General features: G+C 43.0%; 2 protein-coding genes across 4 annotated transcripts; one reads left to right on the plus strand and one right to left on the minus strand.

The window, feature by feature from the left end:
* Positions 1-12,028: 12,028 nt before the first annotated feature.
* Positions 12,029-16,585, minus strand: LOC120725846 (keratinocyte differentiation factor 1-like). 2 transcript variants are annotated; one of them, XM_040018892.1, is made up of 2 exons: positions 16,580-16,585; positions 12,029-13,345 (listed from the first exon to the last, which is right to left on the minus strand). In XM_040018892.1, exon 2 carries the CDS (start codon positions 13,331-13,333, stop codon positions 12,494-12,496), a length of 840 nt encoding a protein of 279 aa, XP_039874826.1. In that variant the 5' UTR covers positions 13,334-13,345; positions 16,580-16,585; the 3' UTR covers positions 12,029-12,493. The 2 variants fall into 2 exon arrangements, with proteins under 2 accessions (XP_039874826.1, XP_039874825.1); XM_040018891.1 differs by lacking the exon at positions 16,580-16,585 and having other exon boundaries at positions 12,029-13,847.
* LOC120725853 (histone H3-like) lies at positions 14,109-14,600 on the plus strand. 2 transcript variants are annotated; one of them, XM_040018901.1, is made up of 2 exons: positions 14,117-14,208; positions 14,248-14,600. In XM_040018901.1, the coding sequence occupies exons 1-2, from the start codon at positions 14,137-14,139 to the stop codon at positions 14,545-14,547; spliced, it is 372 nt and encodes a 123-aa protein (XP_039874835.1). In that variant the 5' UTR covers positions 14,117-14,136; the 3' UTR covers positions 14,548-14,600. The 2 variants fall into 2 exon arrangements, with proteins under 2 accessions (XP_039874834.1, XP_039874835.1); XM_040018900.1 differs by having other exon boundaries at positions 14,109-14,599.

Genomic DNA, 16,585 nt, shown 5'->3' on the forward strand with positions numbered 1-16,585 from the left:
ATCAACAATAAGATAGTAGTGCGTATCCTTATAGTTTAATATTAACATTAATAAATATTGATAAATCTTAAATATTAAGAGTAGTAACAATATTAATATTACTGAATCCCTGCTCAACGGTTGAAACAAATTAATAATGCTGGAATATCTTTAAATAAAGCATTCTTATAAGGTAGAACAGCCACTGCCGGGAATAGCAGAACAATTTGTACACTGTCATATGGTGGACTACAGAGAGAGTTCTACTTTTCTAAGTATTTAAGTAATGGTTTCCAGTGAGTTAAAAAAAAAATCTATTGGATGAGCCTCTGATGGAGAATTTTATCTTCTCCAATTTTAAGAGTCCTAAGATATCCTGTAGCCACACTTTAATTAATGGTGGCTGAGATGATTTCCACAACAACAAAATTATTTTTCTAGCGATGAGAGAAGCAAAGGGAATAAGGTTATTTTGAATAGTTGTAGTATGAAGGTTATTTGGTGGTTTGCCAAATATAGCGATATGTGGAGTCGGAATCAATTTTATACCCAATATATCTGAAATTATTTTGAAGAATTGATGCCAAAATTCAGACAACCTAGGGCACGCCCAGGACATATGAGTAAGATTGCAAGGTATCTGTGAGCATCTGTTACATTTATCATCAAATTTATCTGGGTAAAATGTTGACAGTTTTTCTTTTACTGTAGTGTAATCTGTGGAAAATTTTAAATTGTATTAATGAAAGTCTGGCACAACTACAAGACAAATTAATGGCCCCTACCGCTCCATCCCACAACAACTCACAAAAACTCATATGGAGTTCTGACTCCCATTTCATCTTGGTACTGTTTAAAAGAGATTCACTAGGTGGAGAAGCTAGTTTTTACCCTTTAACAAAGTTTTGGCTCCTGGAAGTACCGCATAAAATCTCATTTAATGAAATTAAAGCGAGTAACTAGTTCGTTAAAACTTGCAAAAACCTCATTTACGTATAGATCATCAGTACCTTTATGTTCTAAAACAGAGAATCTTAAGTCAATCTTTGCTGGAACAAATAAGTGATTGTGGCAGATCGGGGTTGCAAGAGGGAGGGTGAGCCAACCAAAGTGCCAAAGTGTCAGTTTGTTTGTGTTTCAGTAACAACTGGGTTGGAAGACCGGTTTAATAGGGATGATTGTGAGGTATCACATGCTAAATCAAGTAATGACGAGGAACAGGAGGCTGCTTCACTCTGGCACCAATTAGTATAGGGAGACATACACCACAATAATGTATTATACGTGTTAGATGCCCAATAACACAGCTTTATTGCTGGAGGGAAACGGCGAAACAAACTGATAAGAAACTACACTGGGAAGCAATACACTAGCACACAGAGAAACACACGGCCATGAATGAGGGAGAATGCGACACTGAACAGAGGGAGACGCGGACATAAATACACAGAGATTTAACGAGGGAGGTGGGAGCACACGGGGAACACAGCTGACACAGATAATCATAACGAGACAGGGCAGGAGCAACACAACATGACCCATACTGACGGGAGACTGTCAAAGTAAAACAGGAAGTACACAGAGGCGCAGACAGGAGGAGAGAGGGAGCACGGGGAGAGCACAGACATAACAGGCTGGGGAAAACGTGGAATAAAACACGAGGGGAAACGAGGGCTCACAGATACACAGAGGGGCACACAGGGGGTAAAAGTCACAAAGGGAAGTCAAATAAGGAACAAAATTCAAAAATACATGAAACTAAGAATGCTGGGCCAACATGGCCCAGGATCATGACACCTCCAGCTGATCTATCCCCATAAAGAAGCGAGCGACTAGCCCTTGGACGTTTACCGGCCCAAATAAATGATGAAATAGTGTCATTTATAGTTCTGAAATAATTAGACAGACAAATGGGCAAACTTTGAAATACATATAGATATCTAGGTAATGCATTCATTTTAACATGCATTAACGTCTAAGGTGCACCATCAACACTAAACACAAACATGAAAGCAATGTTATGTGATTTGATTATTTTCATTTTATGTGCACATCAAAATGTGTGTAAATGTGTTGCTAGGCAACCAGGAGTGCCACAGTTGTTTTACATTGATTTCGACACGGTGAAAATATCTCCTGTGGTAATTCTAGATTGAAATGGTCATAGTTTATTTTTCCCACACATCCCCAAATTCTCTATATGGTGATAGGAGAAGCTGTGTTACTGTTGTGGATTTTTATGACATATATATCATACACTGGACATATATTCACATGTACACTATGCAATCATATATATACACAGATTCTCTCTCTCTCTATATATATATATATATATATATATATATATAAAACACCCAGCACGCCCCTGCGGGCGGTTTATCCTTCAAGCTCGGGTCCTCTACCAGAGGCCTGGGAGCTTGAGGGTCCTGCGCAGTATCATTGCTGTTCCCAGGACTGCGCTCTTCTGGACAGAGATCTCCGATGTTGTTCCCGGGATCTGCTGGAGCCACTCGCCTAGCTTGGGAGTCACCGCACCTAGTGCTCCGATTACCACGGGGACCACCGTTACCTTCACCCTCCACATCTTCTCGAGCTCTTCTCTGAGCCCTTGGTATTTCTCCAGCTTCTCGTGTTCCTTCTTCCTGATATTGCTGTCATTCGGAACCGCTACATCGATAACTACGGCCGTCTTCTTCTGTTTGTCTACCACCACTATGTCCGGTTGGTTAGCCACCACCATTTTGTCCGTCTGTATCTGGAAGTCCCACAGGATCTTAGCTCGGTCATTCTCCACCACCCTTGGGGGCATCTCCCATTTTGACCTCGGGACTTCCAGGTTATACTCGGCACAGACGTTCCTGTACACTATGCCGGCCACTTGGTTATGGCGTTCCATGTATGCCTTGCCAGCTAGCATCTTGCCTGCCTGAATAGGATGACGGACCTATGGATGTATATATATATATATATATATATATATATATATATATATATATATATATATATATATATATATATATATACCAGAGTGTTTTTATAATGGAATCACTGTTATAAGCCTTTAACCTGCATGTTTAAAATCACAAGACCCACATCTTTTGATCAAATATTATTCACAAGTATATTAATGAAGTTGGTGCTACTTGTTGAATGAGCATATGTGATCAATACTGTCTGAAATGTATTGATTAGGATTAATAAGTAGCCTTTGATTGTATTATGGCCAATGGTAACCAGTCCAAACAAAGGGTTAAATAAACTTTGCCCCACTGAGCTACACCTGGAAGCCTCTCCGCTGCCAGAAAGTGATGAAGCACCCATCTCTATCCCATAAAAGTAAACAAAACTTGCCCGCCTATGAGTGCACTTTTGCCTGTCTCTGGTTGCCAAAATTGTGAAAAAACCCTTTTTTAACGGGTATAGCAGCCCACCCCTGGCAGCGAACCCGACTTAGCTGTAAGGAAGATTAATTGTTTTCTCTTTGCTGTATGTTTGATATCTGTAGTTTTCCGGAGTTTTGGTCATAGAACTGTCAACAAGTACCCAATAAAAATGATTGATGTTGGGAACAGTGCTCGGAGAGTTATGGAGCAGTGCCAGAAGGTTATAAGGCAAATGTGGGAGATTTAAGAAGAACAAAGTGCAAAATTGACAATTAACTGGGGAAAAGTATTGACAAACATATTATATCGATAATTGGGGTTAATGTTGACATTTGTAGAGTTGAGAAAATACGTATTAGTCTAATTTTTGATATTGAACAGGGAAAAAGCAAGGAATGGAAAAATACCCAACATCAGGAGGAGGGGACACAGTCTGTTCTGCTCTGAAAATTACCTGCAAAAAACTGATGCTGCTAAAGTGAAGCAGAGCAAAGAAACAGAGGTTTTATCAAAAACATAGCTAAGAGTTTTGCAACTTCAATTCATAAAAGTTGAAATTTCTTCAGTATTGAATAACCGAGATTAGGCTTTCTCATCGGAGGACATTTTTTTGAGATAAAAACAGCGGTCGACAACACTGTACACAACGGTAGATAACAGAGCAAATAAGGCACCATGAATTCTTGACAGGAAACTGGTCTTAAAGTATACTGAGAGCTAGAGTTGTGTGCAAAGAGCGATTTTATTGTTGTGGAAGTAAGACAGCTAAAGTAAGAGAGAATTCATGACGAATTTGTATAATGTAACAAAAATGTCAAGTGCTTGAATTTGTAATATTTTGTAATATACTGGATTATTTTGTTTTTACTTTATCTCCCCATGCCGCCACCTACAGAAGTTCTCTGATGACTCTGCCATAGTCGGCCTCATCACAGAGTACAGACAGTGGACTCTGGACTTTGTGGACTGGTGCCAGCAGAACCACCTGCTGATCAATGCCAGGACACCGGTGAACATCCAGGGAGTGGACATTGAGATAGTGGACTCGTATAGGTACCTGGGTGTTCACCTGAATAATAAATTGGACTGGAGCCACAACACTGATGCTCTTTACAGGAAGGGTCAGAGCAGACTCTACCTGCTGAGGCGGCTGAGGTCATTTGGAGTACAGGGAGCGATTTTAAAGACCTTCTATGACTCTGTGGTGGCATCTGTCATTTCTTACAGTGTGGTATGTTGGAGCAGCGGTTTATCTGCAGCTGAAAGGAAGAGGTTGGATAAACTCATCAGGAAGGCCAGCTCTGTTCTGGGATGCACCCTGGACACAGTGCAGGTGGTGGGAGACAGAAGGACTCTGGCCAAAATAACATCTCTGATGGACAGAGTCTCCCACCCCATGCATGTAAATGTTGCTGAACTGCAGAGCTCCTTCAGTGACAGACTGCTGCATCCTAGATGCATGAAGGAGCGTTTCCTTACTCCCTGCAGCTGTCAGATTGTACAATCAAAACTGCTCCCAACAAACATAGATGTTTACATCAGCGCTGTATCTTGCACTATTTTATCAACCGATTCACACTACAACCAGGGTTTGCCTCTTATCTGTCCATCCATCTTCATCCGCTTTATCCGAGGCCGGGTCGCGGGGGCAGCAGCCTAAGCAAAGAGGCCCTCTTATCTGTATTTAATTTTATTTAATTTAATAACAGTACAGTACTCACTTTTTAGTAACCATTGTCCTTCATGTACATATGTAAAAATTGTGTATGTTTCTGTTCTGTGTCTTGTGTACCGTTTGTTTGTATATGTGTTTGTCTTGCTGCTGTTACACCCAAATTTCAATTAAATTAAATTAAATTAAAGGATTATTCTATTCTATTCTGTTCTAACTCTCTCATTACTTTACTTTCTCTGGGATTAAAAAAGTATTATGATTCAGCTGAGGAAGAAACTGCTTTACATCTTATTTTCACCACATTATACAATCAGCATCACATTGTTTTTTTTTATCATTTGACTTTAACAGATAATGTTAAAAACAATTCTACCAACCGTTAACCATATTTCAATAAACCTAATAACCGAACGCGCTTTTAACTCTTATTAGAATGAGATTTTAACCACTACGGTGCAAAGTTTTTAGATACTGCATTGATAAAGTACAAGAGATACAATCAGTGCTTTGTCAGTGTTTACTCAGCAGTCAAGGACATCAATATTTGCATAGTATTTTTACTGACATGTAGTGCACATATGTTCTGGGCAAAAACATTTTTGAATATTAAAATATGAACATTTGTAACAAACAATTGACAAATTAGCCAGTTCCAATGTAAAACTTTATCTGCCTGTTAAAAAAAGAAGATAATCTTCTCACAAACTGGTGTTTGATTTTGAAACAGGAAAAAAGTGGAGAAACAACTGAAATGACTAACATTTGAATAAAACCTGAAAGCAAGTAAATACTTTCTATGCTGCCTTATGGTAAACTTTGGTAATATTGATGTATAAAGAATAACACTGGCTGATGATGAAATACAGTCAGCTGGCATGGTGACACTGCCAGTATTAACCTGCAGGGCTGGACTGGGACAGAAAATTGGGCATTTCGACTACAGACCGGCCCACCAGGTATTAAAGCCATAAAGCTTTTGAATGAAAACAAACGCTGTTGTGACAGTGATGTACAGTCTTGTTGGTATATGTATGATTTCTATACATTTTACGTCAGATAAAAACTTTGTCCTGGGTTCTTCTGTAAACTCCTGGCTGAGTCATAGCTGAACTCTTGGAGTAATTTTGGTAGGCTGGCAACTCTTGGGAAGTTCCAGCACTGTTCCAGGTTTTCTACTTAAGTGGATGATGGCTGTCATTGAGCCTTAGAAACCCTTTCAGTCACTAACCTTGTTTCTCAGTTGATTCTTTAGATTATGACATGATGTGCTACGGTTTTGAGAAATTTATACTGCTTCAGTTTGTCAAATAGATTCTGTTTCACTAGCTGGGCCCACGTCCTCATTCTAGGTTTGACAGCATTTTAGTAGGTAAAGGTGAATGCTTGGACATGAATTGAGCTGCGGTTTGGGGAAGGCCTCGAAGGGGACTGGCGATGGCTCCTGGGCCTTGCAGATCTCCATGCACTAAATAGAAGTGAAGAAGTTAAAGTATTGAAAACAAGGAGGGAGGGAGGGTGAGGCACGTAAACTAGAATGAACAGCTTGCAGAATTGGGAGAAACTATATAGATCAGCGGTCTATATAGTTATAAATATATATATCACCTTTTTTGCACCCGACAATATTTTCACGGACCAGCCTTTAAGGTGTCGCGGATAAATACAACAAAATAAAACTAGTACCAGTACCGAAAAAAAAGATGATTTATTCATAACACATGTGAAAAGACCCAGGAAAACCGAGTTAACGATAAAAACGATAACAAAATAACGCTGAAAACCGATAAAAACCCTGAAAACCATACATTTCACACCTGAGCCTCAACTCTCGCAGCCCAGTACCAAACGACCGGTCCGAGGCCCAGGGGTTGGGGACCACTGATATAGATGACAACCGGAAGGAGGGTGTTTGGAGGCGTGGTCTCGCTCCTGAAATTCCGATACATAATCTCAAATTAATGGATTTCTGAATCAGCAGATCTGGCAGTGATGAGGCCTGGGTGTGGCATTGAAACTGAATCTTTTTCTTAATAAATTAAATATAATTTAAAAACTGCACTTTTTTCTTACTACAGTTATTTCTTTAAAGTGTATATTTTTAATGATATGAAACATCTAAATGTGACCAATATGCAAAAACTAAGAACTGAGTAAGGGGCAAATACTGTTTCACAGAACTCTATTACACCATATCATTTTTCAGATGCTACTTGTTATTAAAGAGAGGGGGCTTTCTCATCCAACCTTTCCAAAAAAGCAATGCAAGTTCCATCTTTTTTTGATCTCTAATTCTGCTAACATCAGAATCAGAAAGGGTTTTATTGCCAAATGTTGAGCAGGTTTACAACATTAGGAAATTGCTGCGGTGCTTCAGTGCAAACATACTGTTATAAATTACGTTTAAATAGACATGAAAATAAAAATAAGAATAAGAATTAAAAGTGCTAAGTAGATAGATATATACATAATATATACATGAGTGCAGGTGGTGATCAGTGCCAAACATGGAATGATGCAGTGAACACAGCGTAGGGTCATGTGTTAGTGGTGGGAACAGTCATACGGTTATTGTTCATGTGTCCAACAGCAGAGGGGAAGAAACTGTTCTTGTGGCGAGAGGTTCTGGTGCGAATGGACCGGAGCCTCCTGCCTGAGGGGAGCAGGTCAAACAGACTGTGTCCAGGGTGAGAAGGGTCAGCTGAGATCCGAGCTGCACGCCACAGTGTCCTGGAGGTGTACAGGTCCTGCAGAGATGGGAGTCTGCAGCCAATCACCTTCTCAGCAGAGCGCACAACACGCTGCAGTCTCTGTTTGTCCCTGATAGTGGCTCCAGCGTACCACACAGTGATGGAGGAGGTGAGGATGGACTCGATGATTGCAGTGTAGAATTGCGTCATCGTCCGTGTTGGCAGGTTGAATTTCTTCAGCTGCCTCAGGAAGTACATCCTCTGCTGGGCTTTCTTAATGACGGAGGTGATGGTGGGCTCCCACTTCAGGTCCTGGGTGATGGTGGTACCCAGGAAGCGGAATGAGTCCACAGAGGTGATGGGGGTGTCAGACAGGATGATGGGGGGGGAGTGGAGCTGTGTGCTTCCTGAAGTCCACAATAATCTCCACTGTCTTCTGGGCATTCAGCACCAGGTTGTTGTGGCTGCACCAGGACACCAGACGTTCAACCTCCCTCCTGTAGGCAGACTCATCCCCGTCCGAGATGAGTCCAATAACGGTGGTGTCATCTGCAAACTTGATTAGCTTGACAGACTGGTGGGTGGAGGTGCAGCAGTTGGTGTATAGGGAGAAGAGCAGAGGAGAAAGAACACAGCCCTGAGGGGAGCCGGTGCTGATGGTCCGGGAGTCCGAGACATTCTTTCCTAGCCTCACATGCTGCTTCCTGGGGCCAGCTCGTTTGCACAGTGTCTGAGGGTGGCAGGAGACACACCGTCTGGGCCGGGAGCTTTCCGAGCATTCAGACTCTTAAACTGCTTCCTCACACCTGCTTCATGAATATGAAGAGTTGTGGTGGGAGGAGGTGGTGTGAAATCCTCTTTTGTGTGGGGTGAGGAGGGGGGTGTTGTAGGTGAAGTGTTTGAAGGTGGTGATGGCTCTATGGAGGGGGGAGAGGTGGGGGAATGAGTGTCCAAAGTGTCTCTATTGTTGGGGCCGTTGGAGGTGTGAAGGCTGCCTGATGGTTCATCAAAACGGCAGTAAAAGTCGTTGAGGGTGTTGGCCAAGAGCAAGTCATCAGTGGAGTGGGGGGTTTTAGGCTTGTAGTTGGTGATATTCCTAAAACCTTTCCACACAGAGGGCGAGTCATTCTCTGAGATCTGCTGCTGCATCTTCTCAGAGTGCTGGTGTTTAGCAATGTCCACTTCTTTAGTGAACCTGTACTTGGCCTCTCTGTAGCAGTCCCTGTCTCCGCTTCTGAACGCCTTTCTCTTTTCCAGCCACAGCTTTTTGAGTTTAGGAGTAAACCAGGGTTTGTCATTGTTATAACTCACCCTGGTGCGTGATGGCACAATGCTGTCCTCACAGAAGTGGATATAGGAGGTGACAGTGTCCGTAAACTCGTCCAAGCTGTTAGAAGCAGCCTTCATTGTGTCCCAGTCTGTAGACTCCAAACACCAGCCACACAGTTTTAGCGAACTATAGGCCTACTTCCAAGCTCCCTTTACTTTCCAAGGTTTTAGCGAAAATTGTTTTTAGTCAACTGAAAGATTTTCTAGATGATAATGGCATCCAAATTTATTTGCCCCTAAAGCAGAAGGGTGGCATCTCCATAAAACCTCTCACAACATGCCTAGATGACATTAAAGCTTGGTTGGCTCTAAACTTTTTAAATTTTAATGAAAAGAAAACAGAGTTGTTGGTGTTTGGACCCAGTGGTCCCTGCGAGTCCTCCTCTGTAGATACGTGGGGGTCAGTCAGTCATTGCTCTCAAGTCTGCAGCTGGTTCAAAACGCTTCTTCATGACTCCTAACAGGAACTTTTAAAATAGAGCATATAACCCCTGTTCCAGCCTCACTGCACTGGCTGCCTGTGTCTTTTAGAGTTAATTTTAAAATTCTTATGTTCACAGTCTTGCCCCGCCTTACCTCTCTGAGCTTCTTCATCTCCACACACCCCGTCGGTCTCCCAGGTCAGCTGATCAGCTGCCCCTGGAGGTACTGAGATCCAGGAGGAAGCTCAGAGGGGAGCGGGCCTTCTTTATCGTGGCTCCAAAATTATGGAATAATTTGCCCTTGCACGTTAGAGAGGCCCCTTCACTGTCCAATTTTAAATTGCGTCTTAAAACCCACTTTTATTCTTTGGCCTTTAACCTCAGTGAGACTTAATTTCCCCTTGAAATTAAATTGCCGTGCTTTCCGGACTACAAAGCGCACCTGAATATTAGCCGCACAAGCTAAAATCAGGGGAAAATCCTGTTTTGTACCTACATCAGCCGCACCTGACTAAAAGCCGCAGGTGCTTTAATGTTTGCTTACCATATGTAAGAGAATATGCACAAAGGGGATTGTCAGGAAAGAGATGGCTGTTTGGGAACACATCCCTTGTATTAATATTTTGAAAAAGAAGTTACCGGTACATATTTGCACAACTTTTTATGTACAAGTACCGGTAATTACAAGAACGAAACATGTACTGTGCTTTATAAACGAGTAACAAATGTAGTAGTACATAACAATAACCTACAGCACACCAGAAAAAAACGATTCGGCCTACCTTTTAGGCTCAGGTGCAGTAACATGGCTTTAACAAGAAGAAAAGTCAGTCATTCCCCACCATCTTTCTCTTCTTCCTGCGCACTAAAACCACCAAAGTCCTCTTCTCCAGTGTCGGCTTTCAAAACCAAAAAAATTCTCGTTGTCAGTGTTGGAGTCGAACACCCTCTGAAGGGCCGTGGTGGTGTCCTCATCTCCATCAAGCAGCAGTCCAGCCCTTTGAAATCTGTTGGTGATCGTGGATGTTTTCCCACTTCTCCACTCTGTCAGATGTACAGTCCTTTTCGTTTCATAAATTTGTGACACCAGAATGGCCCACCTCTGAAATTTTTTATCTTTATTTTGTTGGCTTGTAGTCGGATCTGCACACCTGAAACACCTCACCCGTTTGCTCTTTACAATCATACCTTCATAGTACAAGACATCACAACACTTCTTGTTTTACTATGAAACACTATCAGAAAAGAAATAAACCTTTAAAAGTTATCACCCACATTTAAAAACATTATATTAAAAAAACAACAAACATGACTGAAAGTATTACATTTATAGTTGCAAGGTATTATCTCTGTATGAAATATTGAGTTCTATTTTTATTTTTTGAAAGCCTACACTGGCTGTTTTTATTGGAAGTACACGTATAGGTTAATGATACCTAGCCAATATAATCCACTCAAAATGCTCTACAACCTAACCTGACTAAATCTAGGCCAAGTGAGCTGATATTAGGTGATTTCAAGGACACATTTTACTCCAAGCTGAACCCATACAGCTATTATTTTAGCATGTATTGATTTCATTACTGATTTCATAACCAATTTGATTTGTGTACATTTGAACTAATGGAGCTCTGTAGAGTTATGGATGCTGGGAATTCCTTTCTTTTTTTTCAAAATATAGCCTTGAGGTTTACTTCTTGACCTCACCGATTCTTTGGATATCCCAACTGGAGGAGAGGCCGGGGCTGCCCTGTATCCCCCTCCTCAGTAGTTTTCCTCTAATTCTATTGTTTATCTGGCTGAGGCAGCTTTTACTCATTTTACGACAGGCAAACCCCCACTGTCAATACATTCTTCGATCCATACAGAGTTACACACCAAAGTTTATAGCTAAGCCAACTAATCTGCCACGTCAGAGGTCAGGGTTCAGCAACTTAATGTAATTCTTGAGAGCTTTAAGGTCGCATGAAATGCTCTGAGAACACAATGGGGTGAATAGCCGCATTGAGACCAGGAGGCCCAGGTTCGAATCCTGCTCAAACCCACTACTGTCCTTAAAACAGGGGTTAACTAAGCGTAGATGTAAGTGACTTTGCAAAATGTCCCAAATTTAGCAGCAGTGCTGCTGAACATGTTGCTAACAGTTCCACATTTTCCTCCCTCTGTACCTGGGTAGTTTCTGCAGCACCAAAGAAGTCCACCTGTCCCTCTCCTCACGTTGTTATGATTTCCTATTGTGTTTGACAAGGTTTGTGATCTTGCCACATGTGTCATGTACCACGTGTTGTCTGTTTCCATGAGTGTAGAAACTGCTTTAATTATCAAGCGAGTGAACCATGATGAGTGTTATGAAGCTAATAATTGGTGACATCCTATTTATTCTAAATTAGTAAGATGAGCAATGAGGTTGAACAAGGCACAAGCCTTAACCACTCAGGAGAGACAGAGCTTTTTGCTTTAGTTTTATTTTGACTTTATATTAAGACAGTCTATTCTTGTCTTGTGAATAAAACAAACACACTGCTTAAGCACTCATGATAGTATATTTTGAAGGTGGATTTCAGTCCCTGACTATGTAAGACGACATGAATGAACGTAGATTTCAAAATAAATCACAATGCATAAGCTACATTTCACAGTACACAAAATGTTACAGACACAGTAACAGCAAGAAGAATCTTTGCTGAGAGGGAAGTGTTTGGCTCTTAAAAGAGCCTTTGTTTTTGGTGAAGCAGAGCGCTTTGCGTTTACTTGGCCTTCGCTGGCTTCTCGGTCTTCTTGGGCAGCAGCACAGCCTGGATGTTGGGCAGCACACCACCCTGAGCAATGGTGACTCCCCCCAATAGGGGGGGAGAGTCTCCTCAGTGGGCCTTTTGCTTGAAAACAGCAGGTAGTAGCTGGACCACTTAAAGGCAGAAGTACAACCACTCGGGGTAAAAGGTGCTCAACTTGGTAACAGCGGGAGGATGAAATAGCCCATGTAACTGGCTACATCTCATTGTTTTTGTTTGACTTTTAGAGAATCAGAGGAGCGCCTGAGGAGTAGGTTTCAGTGTCGTGGTGATACGCTGAGTAGGCCGTAGTAGTGCTGGAGGAATATGTTCGCCCGCTGTAATTTCTCATCTTTCTCGCCAGCTCGTCTAATGGCGTCTGCTCCGACACTTTCACCTCTGGAAAATCACTGCTCATGAAGGTCCCATCCCTCCTGCTGTTATGATGCTGCCCGGTCGACAGGTAGCCCTTGTTCCTTTTGCCCTTCCGCGTGCTGATGCGGATGACCCCGTACACCAGCTTGCACTCGGCCTCTTGCTCCTCCAGGTTGTAGTCCTGAGCGATGCTGTAGATGAGCTCGCTGATCTCGTTGGTCTTGCGGGAGAAGGAGGAATCAGAGGTGCACTTGGCCAGCTGGTCAATCTGATGCAGGGCGTAAAGCTCCAGCAGCTTCTTGGTGATCAGAGAGTCAATGTCTTTGTCGCTCTGCTCATCCAAGTCGTAGTCCTCGTAGGATATAAGGCTGGTGTTGCTGACCGGCCGCTGGTTATCCCCTTTACCTGATGTGCGACCCCGTTTGGGGTCAGCAACTGGGTACTTTACCTTCTGACCTGCTATGTGCACATCTGGGTAACGGAAACTGTCATTCAGGGGCAACCTGGGGGTCTTGGGCTGCTTATTATTGGGCTCCAAAGACATGCCAGGGGTTTTCACAGCTATGCCGTTAGGAGGTCGAGGGTCACCCAGCGTTTTGGGGGTATGGTCTGTGGAGCTCTCGTTAACGGGGAGGCAGGGCTCCCGGGTGCCATAAAATCCACAGGTGAGAACAGAACAGATAAGAGCCTTACAGCTACTCCAGCCCATGGAGGCACAGGACTGCCTGCTGCTCGGCACGCTGTCTGCCGACCCCGGAATAAATCCTATTGTCTCTGAACCCCTTCCTGTGCCGTTTCGAGGGTGGCTTCTTCCTCGACCATACTTGCCCTCTGAATAGCGGGAGTGGTCACGTATTTGCTCCCCATGAGGATCCTTGTAGGAGTCTTGGCTGGTTGTGCTGTCCCTGGATATAGTCCAGTTGGGTCGATGGTTGTCTGCCCTAGAGGAAGAGTTAGGGTACTTGTGGCATGGTGCCCCTGTGCTGTGGCCAGGCATGGCTCAAAAAGCTCCAAACGGAGAAAACAAAACCGCCTACAGATTTTTAGGTTTGTGTACTTCAGCAAAGTTTGCAAACCCAAAACAGAGTCCGGCAGTCCGAGGGGAAAAACACAGCTCAGCTCATCAGCGTCGTTCGTCTTTCAGTGAAAAGAAGTTTACAGTCTTGCGTTGCTGAGAGTCTCAATGTTTGGCTAGGTTCTTTTCTTCGTAGTAAAGAGGCTAAGAGAAAATGTGGCCCGATCAGCCCAAAGCCTCGCTTATATTTCCGCAGAGCGCGGGCGGATTCGTAACGCACCAATCGCAGAGAGCCTTGCGGCAGCGCGCAAATTCAATGCACTTTTCTCCAATGAGCAGCACACACCGAGGCGGGGCGATGCTCCACGTGGAGCCCGTCACCAATCACGAGCCGGAGCGGCACCGCGTCACAGCCAGTCACACACTTTAAGAGCAGCGAGTCTCCTCTGTTCGCTACATTTTCTGCTCTTATTACAGGGAAAGAATAGTGAGAAAGAATGGCACGAACCAAGCAGACTGCTCGCAAGTCTACTGGCGGTAAAGCCCCCAGGAAGCAGCTGGCCACCAAGGCCGCCCGTAAGAGCGCCCCGGCCACCGGGGGCGTCAAGAAGCCTCACCGTTATAGGCCTGGTACCGTGGCTCTGCGAGAGATCCGCCGTTACCAGAAATCCACAGAGCTGCTGATCCGCAAGCTGCCCTTCCAGCGCCTGGTGCGCGAGATCGCTCAGGACTTCAAGACCGACCTGCGCTTCCAGAGCTCTGCTGTCATGGCTCTGCAGGAGTCCAGCGAGGCTTACCTGGTCGGACTTTTCGAGGACACCAACCTGTGCGCCATCCACGCCAAAAGGGTCACCATCATGCCCAAAGACATCCAGCTGGCTCGCCGCATCCGCGGAGAGAGAGCTTAAGCTGCACGCTCTCCTACCAACAACGGCTCTTTTAAGAGCCACTTCACTCACTCACACCAAGAGCTCGCTCCTTTATTGTTGTTCTTAGTATTGTTTTTAAAATTGAATCTTATGCTCACACTTCAATCTTCATGCTGTTTCTATTCCTGAAATTACAGTTGGCATCAACATAGAATTCACGGACTTCAGTTACGAAATTTATATGTAATAAAGTATTTTTCAAAGAAACCTGTTAGTCACTTGAACTCAAGTTCACTCATAAAATGTGTCCTTCATAATAACGTTACAGGCTATGCTAGGCTTTAGCCCACATCAGTCTGAAATTGTATGTAACCATGAATAACGTGTTTTGGAAACTAACTGCACAACAGGCAGCACTATTAGTTCTCTCAGTCTCCCACAGTAGCATTTCCAAATTTGATTGAAACTGTCAGAGAAAACGGCAGCCTCGAGCAGGCCAGGATATTAGTTTACAGAGGCTGTTAAAAGTATGTGTCTAACGTTAAAATGTTGGTGACACAATAATTTCATCCTAATGGTACTGACATATTCATAGGGTTCATTTTTGAGACAAAATATCATGAGGTAGTCATGATTTTGCAAATATTCCACCTTGGAGTGCACTTTGCACAAATTGTTTTAATAATGGTGTAGTGGTGGAGTAATGGTGATACAAGAATCACAGGTGAAATTGGATGATGACTTGGTGGTTCATGACTGTATTTGAAGCACATGTGTGACTGCATGTATGTGGAATGGCTCACTGTTATTCATCAGGTGACAGAGGCAGCTCTGCCATGTTGTAGCTCGGACAGAGGTGAAGAGGCGAGGTCACAGGTGACTGACTGATGATTTGGTGCTATAGATTAACTAGTATTTATTATCATGACAATTGTTAGGCTGCTGATGTAAATTGTTTCATTAGTGTATATTTGACAAAGAATCTGAATTGACATGTCTCACTTTTTATATGGCACGAATCCATGTGTTATTTTATCAGGTAGCAATATGTCCTAGTGCAGTCAGAGGGGAAGAGCCAGGGCCAAAGGTGAGGCACATCAAGCACACAATAATTTTAATCTGAGGATAAAACGCATGTACTGAGGCTGAAAGAAGCTTCAGTGCTCTCACAAGACTAAAAAGATGGCTAAGGTCAACAATGACTCAAATGAGATTAAACAATCCTGATGTATGCCATGTCCACCAGGAGAGACTGGACAGTATAGATGTAAAACAAATATGCCAGCAGTTTATCTCAGTTAACAAGAGGAGCAGGCGTGTGTTTGGCTCCTTCACATGCACATTGAGTTGTTGTGTGGGACACTAGTAGTCCATGTCTTTTGCTGTAACAGTAGTTCATGTTGAGAATAAAACATCCCAGCTCACTGATTTGATCGGGGCAATATTGTGCCTAAAATGTTGCATCGTTTTGCCGAGAGATCTTTTGTGGTAATCGTAGCTAAGTGGTTTTATGGACAAAAACCACCAGGTTATTCAGTGTTCCCTTAGTGCTAATGTGTTAGAGATGTTGGTGCACTATAACTGAACTAATGTTGTTAAGTCCTTAAAGTCATATTCTTTTATTGTCATGACTGTATTTGAAGCTATTTTTATTTTTATATGATACCTGATTGATATGGAATATGGCTGAAGTAAACTAAAGCCTAAAATACTTCGTCAGTCATTTGTTTAATAGTAATTTAACATTATATAATTCACATATAAAACTATGAACTGTAATTTTAAATGATTTAAAAGCATGAAGAATAGCATATGTAGGCAAGTATATTTCTCCTTTTTTTTTCTCAAGAAGCGACAAAAAGGAAAAAAGGAACAGGGCAGGGTTCAGTGGTTGAATCATCCGTCCCCACCAATGCCAAAACCAAATCTACGCCCTTGCTATGTGTTGTAACCAATGACTATGATGTAACTGTACAAAGTGTGTCAGTCTTGTCAGCCCACTAGCCCAGACAGCGACCAAACGGCTAGCCCCAGATGGCGAACAGAGAACGGGGGTGTGTGAAGACCCCACGCCTCA

Source organism: Simochromis diagramma, unplaced genomic scaffold (genome assembly GCF_900408965.1).
Source record: "Simochromis diagramma unplaced genomic scaffold, fSimDia1.1 OVJJ01000642.1, whole genome shotgun sequence".
Classification (NCBI taxonomy): Eukaryota; Metazoa; Chordata; class Actinopteri; order Cichliformes; family Cichlidae; genus Simochromis; species Simochromis diagramma.

What these genes read in the sequence shown, in the direction of transcription:
- LOC120725846 (XM_040018891.1), bottom strand. Translation starts at nt 13,621, where the DNA reads ATGCCTGGCCACAGCACAGGGGCACCATGCCACAAGTACCCTAACTCT.
- LOC120725853 (XM_040018900.1), top strand. Translation starts at nt 14,137, where the DNA reads ATGGCACGAACCAAGCAGACTGCTCGCAAGTCTACTGGCGGTAAAGCC.